Source organism: Leopardus geoffroyi, chromosome D1 (genome assembly GCF_018350155.1).
Source record: "Leopardus geoffroyi isolate Oge1 chromosome D1, O.geoffroyi_Oge1_pat1.0, whole genome shotgun sequence".
NCBI lineage: Eukaryota > Metazoa > Chordata > Mammalia > Carnivora > Felidae > Leopardus > Leopardus geoffroyi.
Genome location: NC_059329.1, coordinates 72,498,597 through 72,524,264, shown reverse-complemented (window position 1 = coordinate 72,524,264; position 25,668 = coordinate 72,498,597). Strand labels below are relative to the sequence as shown.

Here is a 25,668-nt window from a genome sequence, read left to right as displayed (position 1 = left end):
TTATAATTGATGACATCAGTAGGGTCATCTTGAGTCAGACTGAGAGGAATTAATTTAGCTTTTTTTTTAGTTTTATAAATACCGATATCTTTATATTTATAATTATTAAATGTGGGGTTAGCCAAATATTTGCATTTCCTTTTTATACACTAAAAAATGGAGGCAAAATAGAGCCAAATGAATTTCCCAAGACCTCCTTCCTTTTGGTCATTTGGTAAATATAGGACTTAAATCAGAATTCTTTAATTCCAGGAAACTGCACTGAGTTCATTCCTCATTGCATATTTCTCTTATAGCACCAGCTATGATACATGTAACCAAACTTTGATGTCATAATATATAAATTAATCTAGACTATGATCCTTGGGTACCTTATCAGTAATGTCCCTAATGCTATTGACCTTGAGCAGTATGAACTAAAACAAAAATAAATAAGTGATTGATATGCATAAAAATGTTATTGCTTAAAATGTATACATGTGTTGACTATCTCAAATTCTACAAAATGCAAACATACAGTATTAATTCAAAGCCCGTTTGAAATAGAGGTGTTTTTAATCTAGAATATCCGTTTTGGGGATATTTATCAAATTCTCACTCTAATTCATTTACTCATTTAAATTAAAGTAAGAATGAAGTATTACAGCTTTTCTCTTTTAATTCTTACTACTCAAAATTACACTATTGCTTTGATTATGACTGTTTCAACGTGTTATTGTATCAAAATCTAAGGGGAGCTTATAAATGATCATGCTCAGGAAATTTGGAAAAGTTTGTATGAAAATTCAAACATAACAAATTTAATCATTCAACTATTCAACAAATAATTACTCAGTGCCTATTACATGCCAAGTATTATTCTAGACCAGTGACCCTCAGTGGGAGGCAATGTTGCCCCCTAGGGTTCAGTTGACAATGTCTGGAGACAATATTATTTGTTATGACTTGGGGATGAGGGTGGAGATACTACTGGCATCTAGTGGGTAAAGCCTTTAGGGATGCTGCTGAATATCCTACAATGGAGGGGAAAGCCTCCCACCCCAACCAACAAAAATTATCTGGTCTAAAATATCACTAGTGCTGAGTTTGAAAAAACCTGTTTTAGATATTGAGGAAATAGCAGTGAATAAAACAAAGTCCTTGCTCTCACGGAGTTTACATTCTAGTGGGGAAAGAGAAAATGCAGAAAGAAATGTATGATAAAGAGTTAGGATTGCAAATCTTACTTGTCTTAATGGAAATACCCTTCTTATCTATCTACCTATACATCTGAACCTGGATGGGCAGATTTTTAAAAACAGACTTACTCGATTGTTTATCCTCAGCTTCGCTTTGGTCTTCAAGACTAAGAATTTTATTCCAGCAGTCACTTCTGGCTAGAACACTCACAATTCTCCTCAAGCTCATCTTTTCAGTTGTAATAAGCACACCATATACTCTGACTTTCAGTAAAGGAATATTATTTCTGATTATAATAGTATATAAATAAGTCTGTCTTTCAGAGTGAAGTAAGTATGAAATTTGGTGAGGACCTGGGAATGTTCGTTAGTTTTTATGGATGCTATTTATGGAGATCCCATAGGATGAGTGGAATCATTCTTGGCAGGAAACCTGTATTTGATGTGTGAATTGGATGTTAACAAAGGAAACCTGAATTTCTTTCTAAAAACAAAACAAAACAGATATAAGAATAGTATGGATATTATTTATATGTATACAGATACACACATACAAACACACATACAATACATATTGTATTTTTTATAGTTTAATTGTATGTTATATACTATATTATTATATATTATATAATTATTAATTATGTATTTAGGTTTTACAATAAGTGTGCTTTAATATTATCCCCATAGTTTAGAAGAAGAAAGTGAAGTTTAGATGGATCAAGTAACTTGAACCAGATTACTCATCTATTAAACAAAATAGGACCATAATAGATGGCTTAAGTGTGTTTTGACCGGGATTCTTTGCTTTAAACTCTGCTGACCGATATGTAGAAAGCACAGTCATTTAGATGCTTTCTTGCATAACTTATTCCCCTCTTACAATATTCAAGTGAATTAAATGTAATTTAATTAAATTACAAAAGGGGAAAATTTCAAAGTCAACATGACATTCTCAGAATCCCAGAGAGTTCATGTAGTTTCCAAATTTCCAGTTAGGTGGCCAGAAGAAACTTCCAAGCCTAACAGAATTTAACAAGGATAAGAAGACCTATCATGAAATCTGAGTTATCTTATTTTGTAGTTTTCTTTTGAGGAAAATGCTTAGAATGTTTTTCCTGAATGCCATAGCTCTATTCTTCTGAGGGTTTCTGGGGCTGTCTTATAATTTCAAAGTTTTGATGAGTCTCCAGGAGTAGCTGGGGAGTGTGTCCTTGCCCATCCCTAGCCTGTGCTGCCCTCTGAGCATGTTCAGCAGGTTGCATGCCAGCAGAGGAAGCAGATGTTTGACCATACTGGAGTGGAGCGCCTGCTGCATCAGGAGCTGGGGATTCCTCTTGACATCTGGCCATGGCTGGGTCGGGATGCCTGCCTCAGGCCAGGAGGCTGCTGGGGCTGTGGGGCAGAGAGCACAGAGTCTTTGCTGCTCTTTAAGCGATTAGTGCACTGAAGCAGCAATAATGTTGAATTATCGCTTGGCTGCTTTCTTCTCAGCAATCTTGGGACAATAGGAGAGTCAGGAAGGAGCCTTTACAGTAAAGTCATGTTCAGAGAGACAAGACTAATTACAGAGTATTAAAGAGCTTTATTTTAAGTGATTTAGTTTACAAATAGCTCTGGACAGTGTATGGAACTGTAAACCCAATAGCTTAAAAAGACTTCTAATTGAAAATAGCTGGTATAGAACCATTATTTCAGCAATTTTCCAGTTTTAGAGTCTGGTCAAGTTGTGCTACAGAAGATACAGCATCTGCTAAAAAGAGAAAATACACTAATACTTGCAGCTATTGGGGGAAATTTTTCTAACTTGAGGGGAAGGAAGACTTTTAGGTACTGAAATATGTGCTGGCTTTTACAGTTTTACTTTATCACATTGAAAACTGGTCTCCATTTGCTACCCAGAGCCGAAACCATCTGTTACACCAATTTCCTTTATGATATGTGTTATTTAAACACAATGGGTATAGAAACAGGTAGTTTAAAATATACTTTGTGATGAACAGTTGACATATTATGTAGCTTTTCCTCTTATAGTTTTTCATTAGTGAGACCTCTGTGCTCAAGGAAGCCTTCTTATAAACAGATTATGGCCATTTGTGTTCACAGTAGTATATTGGAGAAGAACACAGCATTGCTCTCACTTAACCTCTCGTATTCTAAGGGGGTTATATTTAATTAACGCTGGTGAGAGGCTGACCTGAGAGGCTGTGGAAAGTGATTGAGCTGCATTTTCCAAGCTCTGCTCTCATCAGCTGGGAGAGAAATTAAAAAAAAAATTAGAAGGTACTATTTTCTGAAATTCCCTCTAACTAAGCTGTATTTCAACGGGCCATTTAATGCTCAAATGGACAAAGGTATTACTTCAGTCATTGAATTGTATCGAACTCCTTCTCAGAGGCCCAGTTTAAAAACTCTGAAGGAAAAGTGGTTTAGCATTGCATTCTCAGTGGAGTATCACTTGGTCTGCTTAAAAAGAAAAAAAGCAAATAAATTAAAAAAAAAAAAAGGCAGGAGAAATACTCACTGTCAATAAATGGATTGAAGCATGTGCTCCAAGTAGTCCTCACTATACTGGGATTGCCGTCCAGAGTTTAGGAGTTCCTTAGCCCCCTTACAAAAAAACACCCCTCTCTACAGTGTGGCTGTTTACCTGCTCAGAACATTTTCTTTGCCTCCAAGCAGGTGTTTGCTCCAGGGCCCAAGGGGAAGTCTCTGAATAATGCACAGTTAAATCATTGGCTTAGATGTAACACAACCAAGAGAGAGCGAGAAACTTTGTTGAGATAGTGGAGGCCTGGATATGACTAATTTGGGTGGAAGACCTTCTCTTCCCCGTCCATTTATCAGTCATGTTGGTAAAGATGCATTTCTTAATCATTTTAATAAAGAGACATTTCTTAGTCGCAGAGCAAAATAGTCATACATAATTAATCTATATCCAGCCATACCATTCCTGACTTTAGATCTACCTCTGCCACATCTCCTGATTATAAAACACTATTACCAAACACAGATATACTTTACTATGAAACAGGAAGATGACTGTATCATTAGGTGATGATTTGCCACCATGTATTGGAACAACCTTTCAGCAGCTGGATGCTCTTTGACATGTTTTCTGTCAGAAAGCAGTGCTTCTTGGTTCCTCAAGACCCCTTCAGTTAACAGAGCTCTGTGACCAGAAAAAACAAAAAAAAAGAGCTATGAGACCTTGAGATAACTTCCCCTGCACCTCAGTCTCCTCATCAGTGAAACGGAGATAATGATACCTCCCATATTATAAGGATTAAATGAAGTAACATAATCCAGCCACCTAGCACAATATCTGCTACACAGTAAGTACTCAATAAACATCATTTCTCTCCATACCCTTATACTTGTATCTCTCATCCATTCATTCATTCATAAAAAAAATATTTTAAAAAGCATATCCTACATGCTTTAGGTACTCTCTTAGGCAAGCAAGCTAAGCAAGTTATTGACCTCTTATGGTAATAGCCTAGAGAGGAAATCAGCTAAATGAGCAACACTTGAAAGTGGTAAAGAAAAGATAACATGTGGCTAATCATGTGGTATATATGTATAGAAATATATTCACTTATTGGTTGACCAAGCTGGTTGTGTACAGGCTTTTTGAAATCTTTCTGTCCTAATACCTATGCTTAATGACTGCTCCTGAGTTCAAAAAGCATAAGGCCCCATGCAGTGCTCTTTAGAAAGAAGTGGTGGCCAGGCAGCAAAAAAGATACTTTAGACTGGACTTGCCACTAACCAAGAAAAAATGGCACCATATTGAAAGAAAAGCCTTCACACCTAGACAATGAGACTGTAAGATTGCATAGATTTCCAGAGCCAGAAAGACCCCCAGAGGCCTTGAGGGTCAAATCCTTACTCTACCACCAGTCCCATGAGCATGGCCAAATTAATCTTTCTATGCCCAGATTCCATTAGATGGGATTAGGAGTAATACATACCCCAAAGGGCAGTTGTAAAGAATAAAAAAGAAAATCCGTGTCCAAAGTTCTTTATACACTGTCAAGTATTATGTGAATCTTTTGGTTTTATATTTGAAGAGACTCAGGTCCAGAAAGATGAATTAACTTGACCAAAGCCACATACTTTGGTAGTGGCCTGGGTTAGGATATGCGGAATTGTGAAGCGACAATGTGAAGAACTAAATTTGATTGCTTCTTTTAAATAAATTCATAAGAAACGAATTGATCAAAATTGAAGCGTGCCCAAGAGGACAATATAGCCCAATATAACTTCCACCTATTCTAGGTGCAAGTGGGTGGGGTGAGTTTTTGTAGAGATATATTTTTTGCAATTGAATGTACCAACCTAATGAATATTATCCTTTAAAAAATATTAAGGTGTATTAAAGTATAAGACCCTGTAATAGTGATGGTAGCAGTGACAAGGCCAGAATATAAACTTGTATTAACATGAAAAAATTAAATAATTAATCTGCTCCTACATTAATTCCCCATATGTTGGTGAAGTGCCTATTTGTGTAGTAAGCATGATTTGCTACTTGCAAGATACTAAGATCAAGCCTTGATCTGTGCCTTCAGAAGGCCCACAATCTAGTAGACAATGTGATAATTGTTAACATAGATGTATATCCAGAATGAAAACACTATGGGAGGAAGAAGTGTTAAGCTCTGCCTGGGGAAATATTGGCAATCTTCATGGATGGGATGGTGTTAAAATTGAGTCTTGAAAAGAGAGTGGAAGTTCACTAGGTTTATGGGGCAAGGATACAGAGCAGCAGAGATAACAGAGGAGAGAAAGAGCACCCCAGACAAAGAGCAAGGATGCCTGTAGGTGTAGAAGCAATAGACAGCGTGGCACCTTCAGGAAACGACAGCCTGGCACAGGCCAGGTGTACAAGAGCAATAGTTGGTAAGATTGGAAAGGTAAGCAAGGGGTCAGATCACAAAGTGCCTTTTACGCCACACTTGGGAATTTGCAATGCATGTGGCAGACATGATTTTATTCACACCGTAAATGGTAAAGTGGTATAAGGTATAGCGTGCAACTTTATGATGTGATATTCCTCTATTAATTTGATCTCTAGTTTACATTTCCCATTACACTAGATTTAATAGTTAGGGAACTATATTTGCTAAGATTCATAGTCCCTTTAGTACAATGGTACCCTGTGGCATGTGAAACTGTGCAAATAGTGTAATGATACATGCAGAATAAACAAAACTGTTTAAGATTGAAGCAAAGCCAAAGTCCAACCATTTCCTGGGGATTTGGGGAAATCTTGTAATCTGAAGTTTGTACTAAACCCAATCATATTTATCACATTGCTTCTCAGTGAATGGACCTTGATACTGTATTTCAACCAAATGATGAAGCAAGGAGCAAAAATCTATAAAGAAAAGCTATGGTTCTTCTAATTGTGCAATTATGCCCCTTTCTGGAATAATAAAATGTTCCTTGGCGGAGGTCAGGATCTCTGCCACTGACTTATTTAACAGATCCTCTTAACATCTGTCCTGCAGACTGTGCACTTTATTAGCAGACAAGAGACCCAACAGACTTTGCCTGCTGTGTCCCTTTTTCACATTCACACAGCTGTGGATTAACTCAGACTTTCCAGAAGAGGACCAACCAGAAGGGATAGTAACGTTATTGGCTGATTCTAAAAAGATGGGAAAAAAAGAGCAGAAACAAATGTTGCCCTAGTACAATTCAGTGTTTTTTAGGGTGACAATTACCAGTCTGTTTTAAAAAGGAATAAAAGCTATTTCACTAAAAAAGGAAAGTCTATTCATATCTGTGTGGGAACCTAATCAGGCTCTTGTTTCCAATGACGATGCCTCCACAGTCGCACCAGGTCTGCGACAAGAATGCTCCTTTTGTATGCCGATAATGTGGAAACGATAAAATTTCCTTTAAGAGACATATGTGTTTACATCATGAGATGTGTTATTTGACAAAATGCTTTGTTCTCCTCATATTTTCCATGCAGAGTTTCATGCTGGGTTGTTTGGCTGGAAATCTTTGATTAACTAGAATTAGTTGCTGAAATAAAATAGACACTTTTGTTTTATGAGTCCTCTTGCTGAGCTGTAAATTATAGTAAAATATATAAGGAGTGACAGAAAGAAGTGCTGATCTGAACCTCTGACCCACAACAGGCACAAAAACATAAGATTATTCCTTCAAAGAGCTGCATAGAGACATAAATATTTCACGGTCCACTCGGAATCCTGCCCTCTTAACAAACTAAAGCTGCGATTTTACATCATGTAATGAGAGTTTTCCAGAGGTGTCATGGTAGGCTTACGCAGAGTATTGAGATTCTAAAAAATCCTCCTATGTTAGGACCCTTAATGCTTAAAATTTTTCTCTGGCCAGCAACAGACCATAAAAAAAGAACAAAACAAAGTTCCTGTTCCCTAAACAAATAGCCAAGGGTGGTTTTCCTTTTACTAGAAAAGCGGCGTATTTTATAACTCTTCTCAGAGCCAGGTTGGCCTTTTATTTTTATTTTTTTATTTTTTTATTTTTTTAACGTTTATTTATTTTTGAGACAGAGAGAGACAGCGCATGAACGGGGAAGGGTCAGAGAGAGAGGGAGACACAGAATCTGAAACAGGCTCCAGGCTCTGAACAATCAGCACAGAGCCCGACGCGGGGCTCGAACTCACGGGCCGCGAGATCGTGACCTGAGCTGAAGTCGGACGCTTAACCGACTGAGCCACCCAGGCGCCCCCAGGTTGGCCTTTTAGTGTGAACATCACAGTTCTGTGAAGCAGTCTTGGGGTACCAGCCTGAAGGAATGGGCTGTGAAGGGGGACCATTAATAAAAGCAGAACAGAAACTGTTAGCCTAAACACTGTGTGTGTTCTAGAGCTTGGCTTAGGATTATTGTTATTTATTTATTTATTTATTTATTTCTTTATTTATTTATTTATTTTTGGTTAAATAACTTTATAGGATCACTTATAAGTTTTAGTTAACATAGGATCTCTTGCCAGAGCTTTGATGTAAGCAAAGCCTGCCTCACTGTTCTCAGTCAAAACTAACTGTGATGGGTGTGTTAACTCACCTTACCGTGGTTATCATTTCATAATATATGCATAGGTCATATTGTCGCATTGTTCACCCAAACCTTACAGAATCTGGGGGCACCTGGGTGGCTCAGTTGGTCAATACTCTGTCTTTGGCTCAGTTCATGATCTCACGGCTCATGGGTTTGAGCCCCGCGTCGGGCTCTGTGCTGACAGCTCAGAGCCTGGAGCCCACTTCTGATTCTGTGTCTCTGTCTCTCTCTGCCTCTCTCCCACTCACGCTCTGTCTGTCTGTCTGTCTCTCTCTTAAAAAAAAATAAACATTAAAATAAACCTTATGCAATCTTACTTGCCAATATCTCAATGAAACTGGGGGGAAAAACCCTAATTGTTCCCAGTGATGGTGTTTCAGTGGTAGTTTGTAAATGCTTCCATGTTGCCTTTTATCATATTGTGTCTCTCTCCCTTTCTCCTTTCTGTCCTTGCTGTGAGCTCCTGAGAGGCTGCATATCTTCTTCATCTTTGTATCCCTAATATTTTTTGCTAAATTGAATAAAAATGCCAGATGTTTTTTTTTTCAGAGTAAGATGTTTAGAGTGACATCTCTTAAAGAGAATATACTGATAAGAATAAGAACCTACAAGTATCAAGTCTTTATAGTGTGCCCTTCTTATGAGTATGTTACGTGCATTAACTCATTTACTCCATACAACAGTCTTTTGGAGTAAGTACTATTATTTTTCCCATTTTAAAGATGTGGAAATTTAAGATCCAGAGAGATTAAATAACTCTCCTTAGATTAGTTCTGACAAAAGAGTGTGCACTCTTAATCACTATGCTGTCCTGCTTCTCACAGCAACATATAAACCTTATTTTTCTAAGTGTCTTCTTTAGTCCTTTATATTAACCATTCCTTGCTTTATCTGCTATAAGGAATTTTAAAGGTGGATTATTGATATATGTATCAGTATCGTATCTAGTGACAATAAAGTGTGTTATGTAGTTATTACACAGTCTTTGAATGATTTTTACCATGGCTGCTATGGATAAGGTATCATTCCTTTCTGCTAATTAGGGAGTAAGCCATGGGTATTACTGTAGGATACAGATGGCATATTTACATACTGCAAAATATGCTGAAGTTCTCCAATTGGCAATATTAATAATTCGCAGTTCAAAAAATGACAGTTAGTGGAGATGGCTCGGAAACAGGGTAAAACATTTATTTGAATTTAAAAAATATAGAAGAAAATAAAAAGGGAAAATAAGAAGAGGATGTTTTGTATTATTTCTTGTCGAGTTTACTTGATCACTTCAAAGTGAATTCAAAATGCATCCTTATCTCCCTCAACATTTATTACAAATGTTCATTTTAGGTTAATATTATTAATGAATATTATGTTATTAATATGAAATTTCTGTGTAATAAATCTGTGCATTTCATCATAGGTATGAATTTTGTTCATTCGCATGATTCTTATGCTCAGTCTTCCATAGTCTCCTGAGAAATTAAAAACCAAGTTCAGTTTATAAAAACACTAAGAACATTTTCATAAAACAGACATGTTTATTTCCAACCAGCCACATTTGTTCTGTCCATCAATTAAAGTGAAGAAAAATGACATTTAGAAAATACTATACTTTTCTTTCATGCAATTTTATTTTCCCAAATATATATTTTTAACAATTTGAACAAAAACTTATTTTTTTCATTGCATACTTACTCATATTTATCTTCATTCTGTTGTTTTGGGGGCCTCATTACGGGTGGAAATCGAAGGGTGTAAAAGCTGAGCAGTTGTAGAATATTTTTCAAGCAACAGCATCTGGTTTCTTGGCAGTCATCATGGGCCAAGGCAAGGCAGTCCTGGCATATCTCCAGATTTTTCCGTGGGTATTGCTGAGGGATTTCCAGGTCTGCCATGTTGTTGTGATGTTGTTTCCTAGAAACCCGGAAACTCAGAATGGAGTCCGGAGTCAGTCTGGTAGTATTTAAGGTCTACATGATCTGGCCTCCTTGATACCTTTTTGACATCTGACCCATCACCCTTTTCCAAGCTCACTTTGCTCCAGCCACACTGGCATCCTTGCTGTTCTTCACACATGCCAAACACGAGCATCTCTGTGCCTCAGGACATTCACCTCTCCTTTGCCTCTGCCCTGGATGCTTTCCCTGGGTTATCACACGCCTTACTCCCTCACGTCTTTCAGGTCTCTACTCAAATGACCCTTCTTTTAGTTTTCCTGACCTACTCTATATTAAACTCCCCCTCCCTTACATTCATATACCTGGTCACTTTATATCCCATGGCACATATTAGCATCAAAGTTACACATCTGCGTGCTAATTCATCATCTTCCCCCTGCCCCCCTTACCCGAAGTCACTGCTCACTCCTGTTTTCCCAAATAGTACCTGGCCATTAGTAGCCAGCCAATAAATACTTTTTGCATGAATCCAAACCAAAATTCGCCTTTTGGTTACAAAGAAACAATGCTTTTAAATATTAGGGACCTAACATCTACTCATTTACTGAAAGTACTTTATTCAATTCAGCTTGTACTCAAATATACACACCCCCTGAAACTTTCCTGTGACTTTGAGGCTATGGGAAATAACACTTTGGTTTCAAATCCAATTTCTGGACTCCTCGATGAGTTTTTATTTCCTATTGGTAGAGTCAAGATGCACTTGTTTAAGGTTTCCCTGATGAGCCACGGTTTTGTGACTAGAGAGTTAAAGGAGCGTTACGAATGCAAGCTGTACCACTTGGAGCACATTCAGAGAACTGGGTCTCTTCAGCATTGCCTGCCCAGCTCTTGGAAACAGAAGGAAAACAGTCAGGTTCGTTCCCATAATGTCGATTTACAACTGCCCTCATTATCACCTCTTCGAATATCTTGCTTCAAAAACCAAAGTACTAATTGTTTCAATGACCGAACTTTATTTCTGTAAATAAAACATTATGTATTTACATATTTTATTTGGCACCCTGAAAGATACTTGGAAAGGCAAGGAGAGATTGAATTTTCTTCTTAAAATTATTGGGGGTTGCTTTGTTTATGCTTAGTTATTTCCACTGTGCAACTGTGTTCTATAAAGAAAAGCTATTCTGAATGCATTCCAATATAATTGGTGTCATCCAAGAATGAATTCTGTTTTTTTGGTTTTGTTTTGTTTTGTTTTGTTTTGTTGTGTTTTGTTTTTGTAGCAGATGACTGACTGGGTACTCAACCTGATGGATTCAGAGTTTTTTTTTTAAAAAATGTCTCCTCATGTAAGGCTAGGACCATTGACCTGAGCCTCTCCCCTTTTCTTTTTTCTTTTCTTTTACAGCTTCTCCTCTCTTCCACTTCCAGCATATTCTTCCCATTCCTCCCACCCCAGTAGCACAATGAGTTATGTCAGAGGAGCTACTCAGTGCTTGGGAAAATAGGCAAGAGGATCTTCAGCCAGGAAAACTCTTTTTTCAATTCATTTTTCTTTACTTGACATTCTTGTGCCGGCTGCAGGGGATAATGAAATGAATTAAACAGGTCCTGGCTTTCCAATGCCTTACAGTCAATGCTTGTTCTATTTTTTCTTTGGTTGTTGTGGAAAGGCAAATAGCTGAAGTCTCAAAGGGGATGAAATAGGTCCACTCTCACCTGAGACAGCTTTTTGGCTCTTTATGTATATTTGCATAAACTTTACTTTAAAAAATCTGAAAACACCTTAACATGATGATAATTACCTAAGCTAATTACTGTCATTGCATTTTAAAATCTGCACATTTAAAAACAAATATTAAAATACAATTCTACCACATAAATTATTTTTTGGGTGCCCAATGATTGTTTTTCAAATATATATAGGATACATTTCTCTTTCAGTTCTGGGGGAATGGTGGGAAAACAACCCTTTTATGAAGTCCAGATCAGAAGCTCTGACAAAATGTACATATTCTATTTGCACTCAGTTCCCTAAGAGAACAGAAACAAGAAGAAAAGAGTCTGTGTGAACACTGGATGGGAGAAATAGTAAATTTGGGTTCTAGATTTCCTTCTATCTATTGCTTGTCAGTTGGTATTCTTATGCAATTACCTTCCTTCTCTAGGCTTGGGTTTTCCTCATCTGTAAAGCAAAGGGATTGGATTAAATGGTGTTTACAATTCTTCCTTCTGCTAACATTGTGTTATCTGGTGTTTCTTTATAAGAAAATCAATGCATGACTTGATGAACCCACATGTTATAAGTTCAAGAAGATGGAAACAAAGAAAGAGACTTCCATCTCTGGGGATCCTTTTGGAGAGACTGTGAGCAAAGGTATAATAAGAAAAAGGTGTGGGCAGAAATGATAACAATTCCAAAAAGATAGAGCCAAGAAGAGAAATAAAGGAGCTTTAGTGATCATTGTTAACACAGCATATATTAAATATCAGGCATGATGCTAGGTGCTGAGGACACGTTAAAGAAGACTCAGTCCTTCCCTTAAGGAGCCTGGAATTTGCTGGGAGATAGAGACATTAAAAAAACAAAAACAAAAACAAAAACATTTCCGTAAAGTACACAGGAATAGATGATGAGATATGGGGGGAGCACAAGGGAGACAGGGTTCAGATAAGGGCTTAAGGAGAAAGTGACTTTTAACCAAGACTCAAAACATGAGTAGAAGTATGACAAACAAGAGGGGTTAACAGAAAAGGAAAGAATATGGCAGGAGAAGTGAGAAGGTTGAGTTGGAAATTAACCCAATACGTGACGAGTGGGTGTGGTAGCTCTTCCCTTATTTCTTCTCATCTCCTATCCCTACAGCCAATTTTCTTTGGTGTCAAGTATTAGGGGTATAGCTAAACAAGTGCCTTCTATGCTGAAAAACAAGGACTTCAGTTCTTTCCTTCCATAAAACCACAGCTATATTTCCTGGATCGTTTTGTTGACATTGGAGGTTTATGAGAAGTAAAAGTATTTGTGATCTCTTTCAAATTATTTTTAAGCTTTCTCCGTTCCCCCCGCCCTCAGTCTGTAATGACTTGTTACTGACATATTTTCTTCCCTGTGCTGAACAAGCACTAAATCATGCTGCTTAATTACCCCTGTCTCCGTTCTACCTTCTCACAGCCTCACAGCTGAACTTGTCCAGCTTTATAGCATGCCTTGCTCGGTAGGCGGGGGAATGGTCATCAGCATTGTTTTGAGAAGGTAACAAAACCCAGGATGTCCCTGGAGAACTGAGCCAGGCTTGGGGCCTAGTGTTAGGCAGCATCATTCAAGTAAATGGCATTTCCTTAAAGATGCTCCCCTACCAACCCTGCTTGTCTCACGACTCCATCATCTTCTATTGCCCTCTCCAACCCCCGAGTAGTGTGTTGTATACAAGAACAGAATCTGAGTTATCCAGGGCCAGGGATCTGGGTTCCCAGATATTATGTGGAACCACAGCAGGTGGGGTAAATATAAGGGTAGGGGTTGAAATTTCAGTAGTGCCTATTGAATCTGTTTTTATAGAGGAGCATTTTCCCTTCTCTTCCTTTCTTCGTTATCCACCAATAGGCTAGTTATATTTGAGGGGAAATTTTTTTTTTTCTTTCTCTCTGGGCCAGATTCCGACAGGCCACTTTAAAATGCCCTTTCTAATTGAAATGACAAAACACAGGAGAATTTACTCCAAAGAGAATCTGGTGTGTGAAGTTGTGCCTGCTTTTTTACTGTTGGTTTCCATATACTGGAGCATACTGGTGCCAATTTAAAGCCCCTGTCAATTTCCATTTGTATCAAGTTCCCCTATTTCTACCTATATTCTGCATAGTTCTTTTTACTTTATCAGTCTCTTCAATATGTGTCACTAGGGTATTTCAAGTGTCTTCTATTATGGCTCAAAGATCAGTTGGAGAAGGGAGCTGTTTAGATAAAAATTGCGCCCCTTGCTTCTTCAAGGTGGCTGGCTGGTGGTACCATTAACCCTTTCTGTACGTGAGGGCTGTGAAGTGCCATTTTAGAAAAAGTCACTGCAAGACATCTGGAAATATAGTTTGCTATTTGAGAACTCAGAACAGCAGCAACATCAGAATCTCTCTTCTCCTTGGACAATGATTCTTGTCTGGTGGCTAGGAACAGGAAATGGGTTTCATTACAATTCACTGTAGAGCTTATGTAAAGCACATGGACTTTAAAGTAAGACTGACTCTATAAAATAGATAATAATTCCCATTTTCTATAATTATTTAGAAAACTAAATAAAATAATAAATGTTAAATGCCTAACACAGAACCTGACTGAGTTAGCATACAATATAGGCTTGTTGAATTCACACATGAATGAATGAGGGTGATGACTGAAAGGCAGGATGAGTGGTTATGTGGTTATGTGAAAATCATGCGATTATGAGAATATGAGCCTTGCACCTTTTTTTCGATGGGGTTCTCCATTGGAGAGCTTACATGATTTTATCCCAGAAAGCAGGTATATACATGATACATATGTATACATATATACACACATTTATGTATGTATAATGTATATACCTATATATGTATATTTCATATTATGTTAAGTATTAGATACACTGACACCACTCGTAATTTGACAAGAATTTGGCTGTACGGGGCAAAACGTGCCTCTCTTTCCAAGTACAATAGTGTTATAAGATGACTCTGACAAAATACATTTTTTAGGTCCTGGCCGTAGACTGTGTACCTACTTGAAGACACTCAAGAATTTCAGGGGCGCCTGAGTGGCTCAGTCAGTTAAGCGTCCAACTTTGGTTCAGGTCATGATCTCACATTTCATGGGTTCGAGCCCCATGCCGGGCTCTGTGCTGACAGCTCAGAGCCTGGAGCCTGCCTCAGATTCTGTGTCTCCCTCGCTCTTTCTGCCCCTACCCCATTCACACTCTGTCTGTCTGTCTCTCTGTCTGTCTGTCTCTCTCAAAAATAAGCAAACACACACACACACACACACACACACACACACACACACACACACACACAAAAGAATTTCACCATAAGGCTGAGTTTGGTAGGACCTACTGTTTTGTGTTGAATGTAAGTAGCCCTAGTTATTAAAGTGTCACTAGGATACAAATGCAAGATAGGTTTTTTTTTTTTTTTTTTTTTTTTGAAGGCTAGTCTCAGGACACAGAAGTCTAGAAATAGTATTAGAGGTATGGATTTATGACATCTTCATAGGACTTCCTTAATCCAATGTATTTAAAAGATTCATCAATAAGTTGGTGGTAAAGCATAGAAAAGATTCTTTGTGTCTTGGCTTTAATTCATTGCTTTTTCTAGATACTTCTTGTTGGGGGAATCAAGTCTAAAATGATTCATGTGGCCTTTAAGACTCTACCCCTCTCTAGCCTCTTGTAATGCCACTGTACCCACACTTAACCGTCCTTTCATGTTGGCCCTTTTTTAGTATCTTGAAAACGTTACTTTCTTTTCTACCCCAGGGCCATAATAATCAATGTTTCTTTTTTCTGGAATGTTCTTTATAACCTTTCCTCCTGGTTAATTCTTACTTAAAGTGTTATTTCCTTGGAGAAGCGATTTTGATTCTCCAGACTATGTTAAATGCCTTTGTTAGATGGTCTTTTGACATTCTGTAATTTTCTTTCTCAGCACTTAACCTGAACATAATTCACAGTTACTGTCTAAGCATTTATTTAATATCAGGTTTTCTTTCTAGCTCCATTAAGGCAGTAACTGTTTTTGAGTTGCTTGCTGTTGTACCTCCAGTATTTAGCATAGTGTTTAGTTAATAGTAAGCATTTGATAAAGATTTGTTGTTGAACAAAGTCATCAATGCTGGAAATGTACTCGTGATGTGCAGAGGTTGGTTCATCATATAGCCATTTCTACTTTAAATGGTAATGTTGGAATGAGAGCCAAAGTGTTCTTCTATTATCTAGTTATATCATCTTGAGCGTGGTACTTCTCTTCTCTAGTCCTCCTCTCATCAGAAGAATGAGGAGGTAAGACTAGACTAAATGATCTGTGAAGGCCCTTTCAGTTCTAGATGTGAAGTATGTCAGTTTTCAGCTTACCAAAATCTTAATAATGACTACTTTATTAAAACTGAACTAATACTAAAGGTGGAATATTTCTGCCATAAAATAGTGAAAGCATTTCTTAAAGTGCTCCAATAAAATCTGAGTGATTTTATAATTTTGAAAAATATTTAGCTAGGCTCATTTTTACATATATGCACTGCATGACTTTTATATATCTTGGATAAAGAAACAACTCAATATCCCAAACAATCACTGAACATTTTTCAAAATTAAAATGGAAAAAAAGTCTATATTTACAGAAATAGTCTTCACCAAAGTTTAAATGTTTATGGGACTCTGGCTAAGTCTGTTATAAGCTTTACTACATTGTTGGTTTTTTAAACCTCAACTGTGTTTGGAAATGAATATTCATTATTATCATCATTGTGTCTGTGAACTATGATCTCAGAATCCTATGTGGAGTGACATTTTTGTAAACTCTTGCGTAATCGTTAATCAGAGCTTAACCCTTTCCTTTCCCAAACCATTAGTCTGCAAAGGACTTTTCTAACTAAAGCTATTTACTTGGATAAGATAACTAATATTTTATGTTCTTTCAAAAAGGATGTGGTATCATTTAAAGAAACTTTAAATTTATAAGTAAACTAAGAAGAAAAATCAATACCACCCCTCAGTTGCTGCTCAAACAGTAGAATTTGTGTTAGAAAAGTTTAAGACAGGTGACTAAAGCTAGCAGTTATTAAAAAAGCTTTCTAGTCAACATCTTAACAAATGACTTCAAAAGAATCATTTCTTTTGGAACAATGTAATTTAATTTGGGCTGGGCTTATTTTCTTTTATTTATTTATTTAATTTATTAATTAATTTATTTAATTTGTTTTTGAAACACAACACCATAACATTATTCATTATGTATGATAAATATAATCATGGACTACTTCTTTTGCCTCATTTTTAGAAAATATCTCTCCTTCTTAACATCCAGTGATTTTATATAGTATGTTAACTCAAAAATATTGATTGGTTATCTCTTATTTGCAAGGTACTATTCTCTCTGCTTGCCCTCAGAAATAATTAGGTTGATCATGACTTCGATAAGCTTACAGTCTATCAAGCATGATAAGACATATATACACAACTAAGCACAGGTTTAAAACCAGTGGTAAGTGCCACAAAAAAAGGTGCACATCAGGTGTTAAGGATCTATATCTTACATCTTCTCCAAAACTATATGCCTATTCCAAGACTTTGAAACCTCCACAGCTCCTAAAACAGAGCCTTGCATATAGAACATATTCAATTAGTGTTAGCTTAGAAGATGAGCTATCTTTGAAATCATTTGGCAAGCCTATACCTATTCAATGAACGACATTCTTTTTACCCAGGTCAGATCTGCAATCTTCAGTCTGAAAAGCATGGTACTTATATCTAAAATTATACATTTTGTCAGACAGACTGTGAACATTTTTATTTTCGTGAGTGCCTTCTATCTTTACATCATATTCTATTTTCTGGTTTTTTTTATTTCGAAACTTATTCTACTAAATCTTTTCTGATCTCCTACTGACCAGTTTACTCAGCTCTATAAATTTTGTGGTGTGTGGAGATGCCCCTTCTTGCTTCTACTGTATCAGTGATGGCAGCTCACAAGGAACTCTGAGGAACCCCAAGTCTGAGGAATCTCAGTGTTTCTGGGGTCATTCCTCTCATAGGTACAAACCAGTAGAGAGAGATATAAAATAAATGATTATCAAAGCTTTAGAGGAAGCAATTAACATTATTTCTAAAAAGTGACTATCTTGTTCAAGCTGAAGGATTTCTGAATTTAGTCAGCTTTAAAAAAAATAGATTTGTTCCCAGGGATTTTTTTTTTCCTGTGTTTTTTTTTTTTTTTTTCACTAGTTGAAGTTCCCTGGAGGACTCAAGATTGTCTGATCTTGTGAATTATTGCGGTAAAATGAAGGCATAAATGATGCTTAAGGACTCCTGCCTCTCAAAGATTTCATGACTCTTTAATACTCAGTCGTAGGGCACGTTAGTCATGATAGCAGATACCATGTAGCCAACACTATCTCAGCTCTCAACCATCTTCACTCCATTCAATACCAAACTTTTCTTCAGTGGCTGTATCCAAGAAGCAAATTTCCAGAAGCTTCACTTGCCCCTCTTTTGAAGACACTTGGCTGAAGTTCAAAGGAAAAGGATACCACAGAGTAAAAAGGACATAAAAGAGGCAGCCTTTTCTCCCCCTAAGTTCTAGCAGTTTGACTTACTCTTACTTGTGAATTTTTCTTGCCACTGAGTCATTGCACATACAGAATTATGAAACTTTAATTTCTTTAGAGGCTTGTTATATTAGAAAAATTGTTCCAAAGAAAGCAACAATCATGACATAAGCACATCTGGCTCTTGCAAATTATTCTTTATTAAGCTTTCATTTAATTACATGTGCTGAAAGGTCTGTTTTTGATTACTGTAATTTTTTTTATTTGTCCATCTGAATGATAGTAATGCTGGAAATTACATACAAACCACCTGTTTTTTTTCCCCCTTACTAATATGACAAAGTTTGAGCTATTTTCTCTGTGGTTGATGAACTAGGAAGGTTATTTATTATGATACACATAGGACTGTCAAGGTAATGGCTTAATCTTGATTATAAGAAGAAAAGAAAATATTTGAATGGAGTTCCGAAGCATTAAACAGTGTGAAGACTGAGGCATCTGAATTCTGGCTAACCATAGGAGATCAACACATTCATTTATTATCAATTTCAACCAAAAGCTAATAAAACAACAGTCAAGGATTTAACATCCTGTGCTAGGAAAGAAAAGTTTCATTTCATTTCATTTCATTTTTTTGGTCACAAATCTGGCTATATTCTCTTGAGGATTATTTTATATGCTGCCTAGAAATAAGACCCCAAGAAAACAATGCCTGCTGTTGGGCCTGGGGATCTTGAAGGCAGCATTCTTATCATCCGGAAGGATCAGCATCCCCAGAGAAGCTTGGTCAGTATTAAATAAGAACAGTGTTCTTCCAGGAATCCCTAGGAAAGTTCAGATTAGTTTCTTAGTTCATGAATATTTAAATTGCATGAATGGACATATTGACATTTAAAGAACTTTTTATAAAGATTTTAGGCGCTAGAAAGAACCGTAGAGACCATTTAGTCAAATTCCTTTTTGTACTGAAGAAATTGAGTTCTAATGCAACCGAATCCTTTGTTCACGTTCATCAAGTCACTGCTACAAGCACCAGGAACAAGACAATGGCTCCCATACTAGTACTCTTTATATTATTTGGGCTCTCACATTCCCTTTTTAAAAGATAGTGAGAGAGAAATCACAAGGTTGTCAGGGGAGTAGTTATGTAACAACACGGTAAGTTTTGTTTTTGTTTTTTGTTTTGTTTTGTGTTTTTTGAAACTCAATTTCAGCTGCATCTAAAGAGATAATGTTTGTCTCCCCTGTTTTGCAGCAGCTCTATGCCGCTCAGCTGGCCAGCATGCAGGTGTCACCTGGAGCAAAGATGCCATCAGCTCCACAGCCACCAAACACAGCAGGGGCAGTCTCACCTACCGGGATAAAAAATGAAAAGAGAGGGACCAGCCCTGTAACTCAAGTTAAGGTACTTGCTTTGCAGGATTGTGAAAACAGTTTGGAAAACAGCTTCACAAGAAAAGTAGTGAACCAGGCTGGGTTGGGAATAAGCAGCAGGAAGCATAGCAGCATAAAGGAAACCCAAATGCTTCTCTTTATGGTAAATTTCATGATTGAGCACTGAGAAACAGGTGTTTCCCTTTTGATAACAATAGTGCCATATTGTGAGCGCTTTACCTAAATCTGCAAACTCACTTCTCAAGAGTTTTCCCCATTTGGATTCTGGCTTTTATTTTTTAATGTTCATTGGCATGAATGGCCATGGTTTTATTACCAGTCTTTCTCATAGATTTGTGACACTTTCTCTCTAAGTTCCTGAAACAGGTGGGAGCCAACTTACAGTACCGGAAAAGGAGGTTCTCAAAACTTTAGATTTTAAAAAGGGGGACAGAAAAGAATCTAGTGCTGGGCCTTCTATGGTTTGTTGATAAAGGACTGTCCTCTGAAAACATTTGTAAAATGGGCTCTGAGCAATGAGTGGTATCATTATCTATTCATGCTTTGATGCCCGGTAGTTGTGAGAGGATATGCAGGCTCTCCCAAGTTATGGCTGGGACATTGATAGATGCCTTTCCTCACTAATTTTCAGTGTCTTAAAATGTGGCACCCAGGAGGTACTTGGCGACAGAGGGAAATGGATGGATGATGTGCTCCAACTTTGTGCTGCAGCTGGTACCTATAGGTGGTACCGGTTGGTTTTTATAATATAGTTCAGGGAGACCATTGTTTTGTATCATTGACTTATCTACTCGGAGGGATACGCCAGCGCAGATGTATTGTTGTAATGTGCCCAAAGTACTACATTTGGAGAAATTTTGCAATTATTAAATTTTCACAGGGAAACATCTAAGGCCAACAAAATAGCACCAAATGCTACAAAGCCACTGAAAATGTATTATTTTTCCATAATGTTTTTGAGTATCTCAAAATTCCTGCCTGCAATTTTGAGATACTCCACATTTTGAGTATCTCAAAATTCCTGCCCAAAGGAATTAATTTAATGCCACCCATGCTTTAAACTCTCCAAAGACATAGATGAACATTTATGCTTTGTTGTTAGAAATACTGAGATATAACAAGAGCAGCTTACATTGAATAAGATAGCATTACTTACAGAAACAAGCTACCTATTTTGTGTTCCAAGAGTTTCTGTTTGTGAATAAGAGAACGCTACAACTCAAGCCACAGCACTTTGTTTAATTGTAGTTGTTAGAGTATGAACATATCAGACGGTATTGACTTGAAGTATTGAGTATTAGATATTTTAACATGAAAAAGTCACTTTATAAGTGAGTTGGCCAAATGGAACTGCACCAAACCAAGTCTTTACTGGATGAGTAAAATGTTCCCTGGTTAAATTCAAGTTTACATCTGCTTTTACCATTCCAGCTTTGTGGGCCAACTGAGTTTTATTACTCACTTGACCACATGCAAATTCTTAGGGAGTTCTCTATATAATTTGACTTGACTATATTTTATGTTAATAACAAAGGAAACATTCCTTATACTTATTAGATTGTTTGTTGTATGTGTGGGTAAAAATATATAGACCAAGACATAAAGCAAATGTTTTAAATTAAAAAAAAATAAAAGCTTCTGCCTACTAATGAGGAAGTTCTGAGAATAATCTCATGATTTGCTAATTGAAAGGATTATGGTCACTAAAATGTTTCTGTCTATAATCATTGCTTTCCCTCTGTATATAACGTGACCACATGACATGAGGCATAGTTTGCTGAAGGTAACAAAATTAAACATAGATCATCTTATTGTACCTTCTTTCCCTGAGAGTTTTTATCTACAATAAATATCAATATTGGAAATCGGAATGTTTTTGTTCAGATTTCAGTTCTACCACTTTTACCATCTGTCCCTTTGGACAATTTACTTAACTTCTTTCAGCCTTAGTTTTCTGCTTTGAGCAATGGGAGTTGATATTATTATGAGTCTTAAGTCCTCTCGCACATAGTGAGGGTTTCATTAATGTTAGTATAGCAGTGATCATGATGATGATGATCTGATGGTAATAAAGATGGCGGTGGTGGTGGTGGTAGCGATTATAATTGAAGCATCTAGTTGTGTACCAAGAGAGCCTAACAAAACACCCGGAGGATTTCCATTTTCAGCCATAATGGAGCAACAGGGATTGGATTTAGTCTTCCAGCTTAAGTAACTGAAACACAGGACAAGATATATAAAACAATGATTTTCAGATATTTACGATAGGAATACAGAACAGTGATTCCTGAGAAAAGAGAAACAAATGAGAAAAGTACTACAGTTATCCCAGTTTACTGTCAAAAGGTCGTTTATAGGTAAGAGTGCAAGGAGGGATACCCACATGGAACACGGCAGCTCCCTGAATAGAGACATAGAGTTCAGAGTTTTGGGATGCCAAGGTAGATAAGAATTTGTGAGGTAGAGTACCGGAGAGGAGAGAGCTGCACAGAGGGAGAGAGGACTGAAAATCTGTAGGGGATTCTCCTGTATTTAGTGGAGTATTGATCATCATATGCATACGAAGAAACTCTCTGAGGCCAATGAAAAATACCAGATGTAGCAGGCAAAGCTATCACAAGGTTCACAGAGCACTGAGAATGGGTTTGTATTCCCATTAGCCAGAGTGGAAAGATCTCCTGACGCATGGGGTATCAGGTAGGGTTCCTCAGAAGGGTGTTACCTCAGTAATGGGACCAAATTATCCCTAGATTAATGGCTGCTCTGAACCCGCCTAACAAAGCTTAAATGCAAGCCTAGAAAGGATCAAATTTTCTGTGTCTCAGAACATGTGTCTCAGAACAAAGTCCAAAATATTTGAAAAATGCCCAAACTCCAACACCCAGAACTGTAAAATTCACAGTGTGTAGCCTCCATTCAATAATTACCAGGCCTTTGAGGCACCTGGGTGACTCAGTTGGTTAAGCATCCGACTTCAGCTTAGGTCATGATCTCACAGTTCACAAGTTCAAGTCCGGCGTGGGGATCTGTGCTGACAGCTTAGAGCCTGGAGCCTGCTTCAGATTCTGTGTCTCTCTCTGTCTCTGCCCCTTCCCCACTTGTGCTCTGTCTCTCTCTCTCAAAAATAAATAAACATTAACAAAATAATTGCCAGGCTTTTATAGAAGCAAGAAAATATGAACAATAATGAAGAGAAAACTCAATCAATAGAAATAGGCCCCCAAATAGCACAGATGATAGAATTAGTCGTTAAGATGGTAAAAACAGCTACTATAGGGACTTCCAACTTTGCCAAATGAGAAGGTAGGCAAATCTTCCCCCTAAACACACCCACAAAATTTATGTCAAGCTAAGGGCATGCTGTGAGAACCAGTATCGGGCCTGCCACGGTGACAAGGGATTTGATGCTTCCCATGCCCAGTGGCATTGTTGGTGGAAGTGGCAATTACTGAGCTATGAAAATAAATAGAGCATATTCAAAGCTGAAAAATAAAAGGTATTATAAACACCACATGTTTAAGAAGATAGAGGAAAATATGAGCATTATAAGGCAAGACATGGAACACATACATGGAATGTCTGGAGATGAGAAATAGTTTTTGAGATGAAAACTATACTGGATTAGTACTGATGGGATTAGTAACAATTAGATATCACAGAAGAAAAGATTAGTGAACTTGATGATGGAATGATGAAACTATCCAGAATGAAATACATAAAAAAAAAAAAAAAAGACTATCAGTGCTGTTGGACATCAAATGACCTAGTATGCTCCTAGAGCCCCAGAAAGAAAAGGAAGGAACAGAAAAATATATTTGAAGAAGTAATGGCTAAAAATGTTTTAACATTGAAGAACACTTTGAACTCAGATATCTAAGAATCACAGTGAACCCCAAATAAAAGAAACATGGAGAAAACTAAATATCTAGCATATAAATCACTATTATTTAGAAAGGAGTGAAGGAACTAGTCTAAATATCCTTTGAGTGTAGAGAAAAGAGAAATACATTGTAATGAAGCACGTAAGATGTTTTTGACGTGCATAGTAGATATAACTGTGTTTCCTGAGACCTATCCTCCGTGTAGATATAGATAAATGTACATCTCAACAGATGTACTGGATTATCTATTTCCTACCAAGACAAAAAAAAATATTCACTACGTTATTGAGTGACTTATTTTCTCTGATAGTTTAATAGAAAGAGAATCTGGGATTTGGAATCCAGTAAAGTGCAATTCAAGTGCTGTCCCTCCACGTATGGCTTTGGACAGTGATTTTATCACTCTGACCCTTCCTCCTCTGTCAATTTAGAATAGCACCCCCCAACTTCATAGACTTATTGCTAGTTAAAGGAGTGAATATGTGTGAAAATGTCTAGCACAGTGCCTGCTGTATACTGGCTTCTCTGTGCGTGTGATTTCTATTTTCTCTTTCTAATCTTCTTGAGTAGTCTGTTCTGGTATCTTTTTTGTCCCTCCCCTTAAACAGTGACCATTGATACAGGAAGAGACCATAGAGATCAGCTAGAATCAGGCTCTCTTTTTCTACAAATGAAGAAATTGAACCCCAGAGAAGTCACATGTTTGCCAACGGGGAGGATGTTCTGTTTCCAAGCTCTACTGTGTGCTTTAAAAAAATGGCATTAAAAGCAAGTTCTCTGTGCCTTTTCAGAAGCAAAACAGAAGTTAACATTTGCCAACAATTTTTATCTTAGAGCACAATAATATAGATCTTAAAACTGAACATTTAAATGAACATGTTTATATTACAACTAAATTTCTAGAATGATGGACGTGTTGTTATGTGTGTTTAACGGCAGGATAAATGAGACAAAATAAAGGCAAGGAGCTTAGCCTTCAAGCTCCTGGTTGCACTAGAGTTACAAGCCAGATATGTGAATACTGTGCTTGGTATAGAAGGGCAGGCATCTTAAAATAGACACTCTGTAAATATGTGTAGCAAAGATTATAAAGAAACATCACTTTAGACATGAAAAATAAATTACATATAGCATGGTATGTAAAACATAATTATAATGTGTGCTTGCTCTTTGCAAAAATTAATTTTAAACATGAATAGAGACCAGAATATAGACCATGAGGCGTGTCCACACCCAGAAAGCCACATAGAAGCCATGCTGTGGCATGCGGCTCCCTGGGCAGAGGCCCAGGAGAGCAGAAGAAGCCTGTGTTTCCATTTTTAAAGTACTTGCAATTGTTTGATTTAAAATATATATTAAAAAATTAGCTGCAGAGCCTATTTATAGTTGCAGGAACTTTTCAGAGAGAATAACACAAAAGCACTACAGAGCTGCTGAAATTTTAAATAATTCTTTGTAAATGCCCTAGGTTAATTTAGATCCTTGAAAACACATTAGGAAATTAAGCTGTAATGTGAGCTAATTCAGATTTTAATTTGGCAAAAAGAATGATCCAACTACACAGTTAATGTAAATAGAAGCATAACACAGGGAAATTAATGAGGTTTCCTTCCGATGAATCTTCAAGGAGGTAGATAATTAGCTTCTTTTGTTATTATTGCAGGAGAATGTGGCATTGTCTCTGAGGTGTAAAATAACTGTGGCTTACTAAGTGATAATGTGCTTCATTTGTCTTCTTTTTTAATAATTATTTATGTTAAACTCTTGTAGGACGAAGCAGCAGCACAGCCGCTAAATCTCTCTTCCCGACCCAAGACAGCCGAGCCTGTAAAGTCCCCAACATCTCCCACCCAGAGTCTCTTCCCAGCCAGCAAAACCAGCCCCGTTAATCTGCCTAACAAAAGCAGCATCCCCAGCCCCATTGGAGGAAGTTTGGGAAGAGGATCCTCTTTAGGTAAATGGAAAGGTCAAC

General features: G+C 37.2%; 1 protein-coding gene and 1 long non-coding RNA gene across 21 annotated transcripts in view; one reads left to right on the top strand and one right to left on the bottom strand.

The window, feature by feature from the left end:
* The window catches only part of SOX6 (SRY-box transcription factor 6), a 619,662-nt gene that overhangs the window by 508,541 nt on the left and 85,453 nt on the right, over positions 1-25,668 (top strand). For 17 of the 20 annotated variants that reach the window (XM_045484620.1, XM_045484628.1, XM_045484622.1 and 14 more), the window contains 2 exons: positions 19,676-19,825; positions 25,467-25,650. In XM_045484620.1, the coding sequence (XP_045340576.1) occupies positions 19,676-19,825; positions 25,467-25,650 (334 nt within the window). The remainder of the gene's footprint in view (positions 1-19,675; positions 19,826-25,466; positions 25,651-25,668) is intronic. The other 3 variants (XM_045484625.1, XM_045484638.1, XM_045484637.1) reach the window with 1 other exon arrangement.
* On the bottom strand, positions 18,915-22,826 carry LOC123601425. The gene is made up of 2 exons (XR_006714106.1): positions 21,963-22,826; positions 18,915-19,244 (listed from the first exon to the last, which is right to left on the bottom strand). It is a non-coding gene; the product is annotated as an uncharacterized LOC123601425 (long non-coding RNA).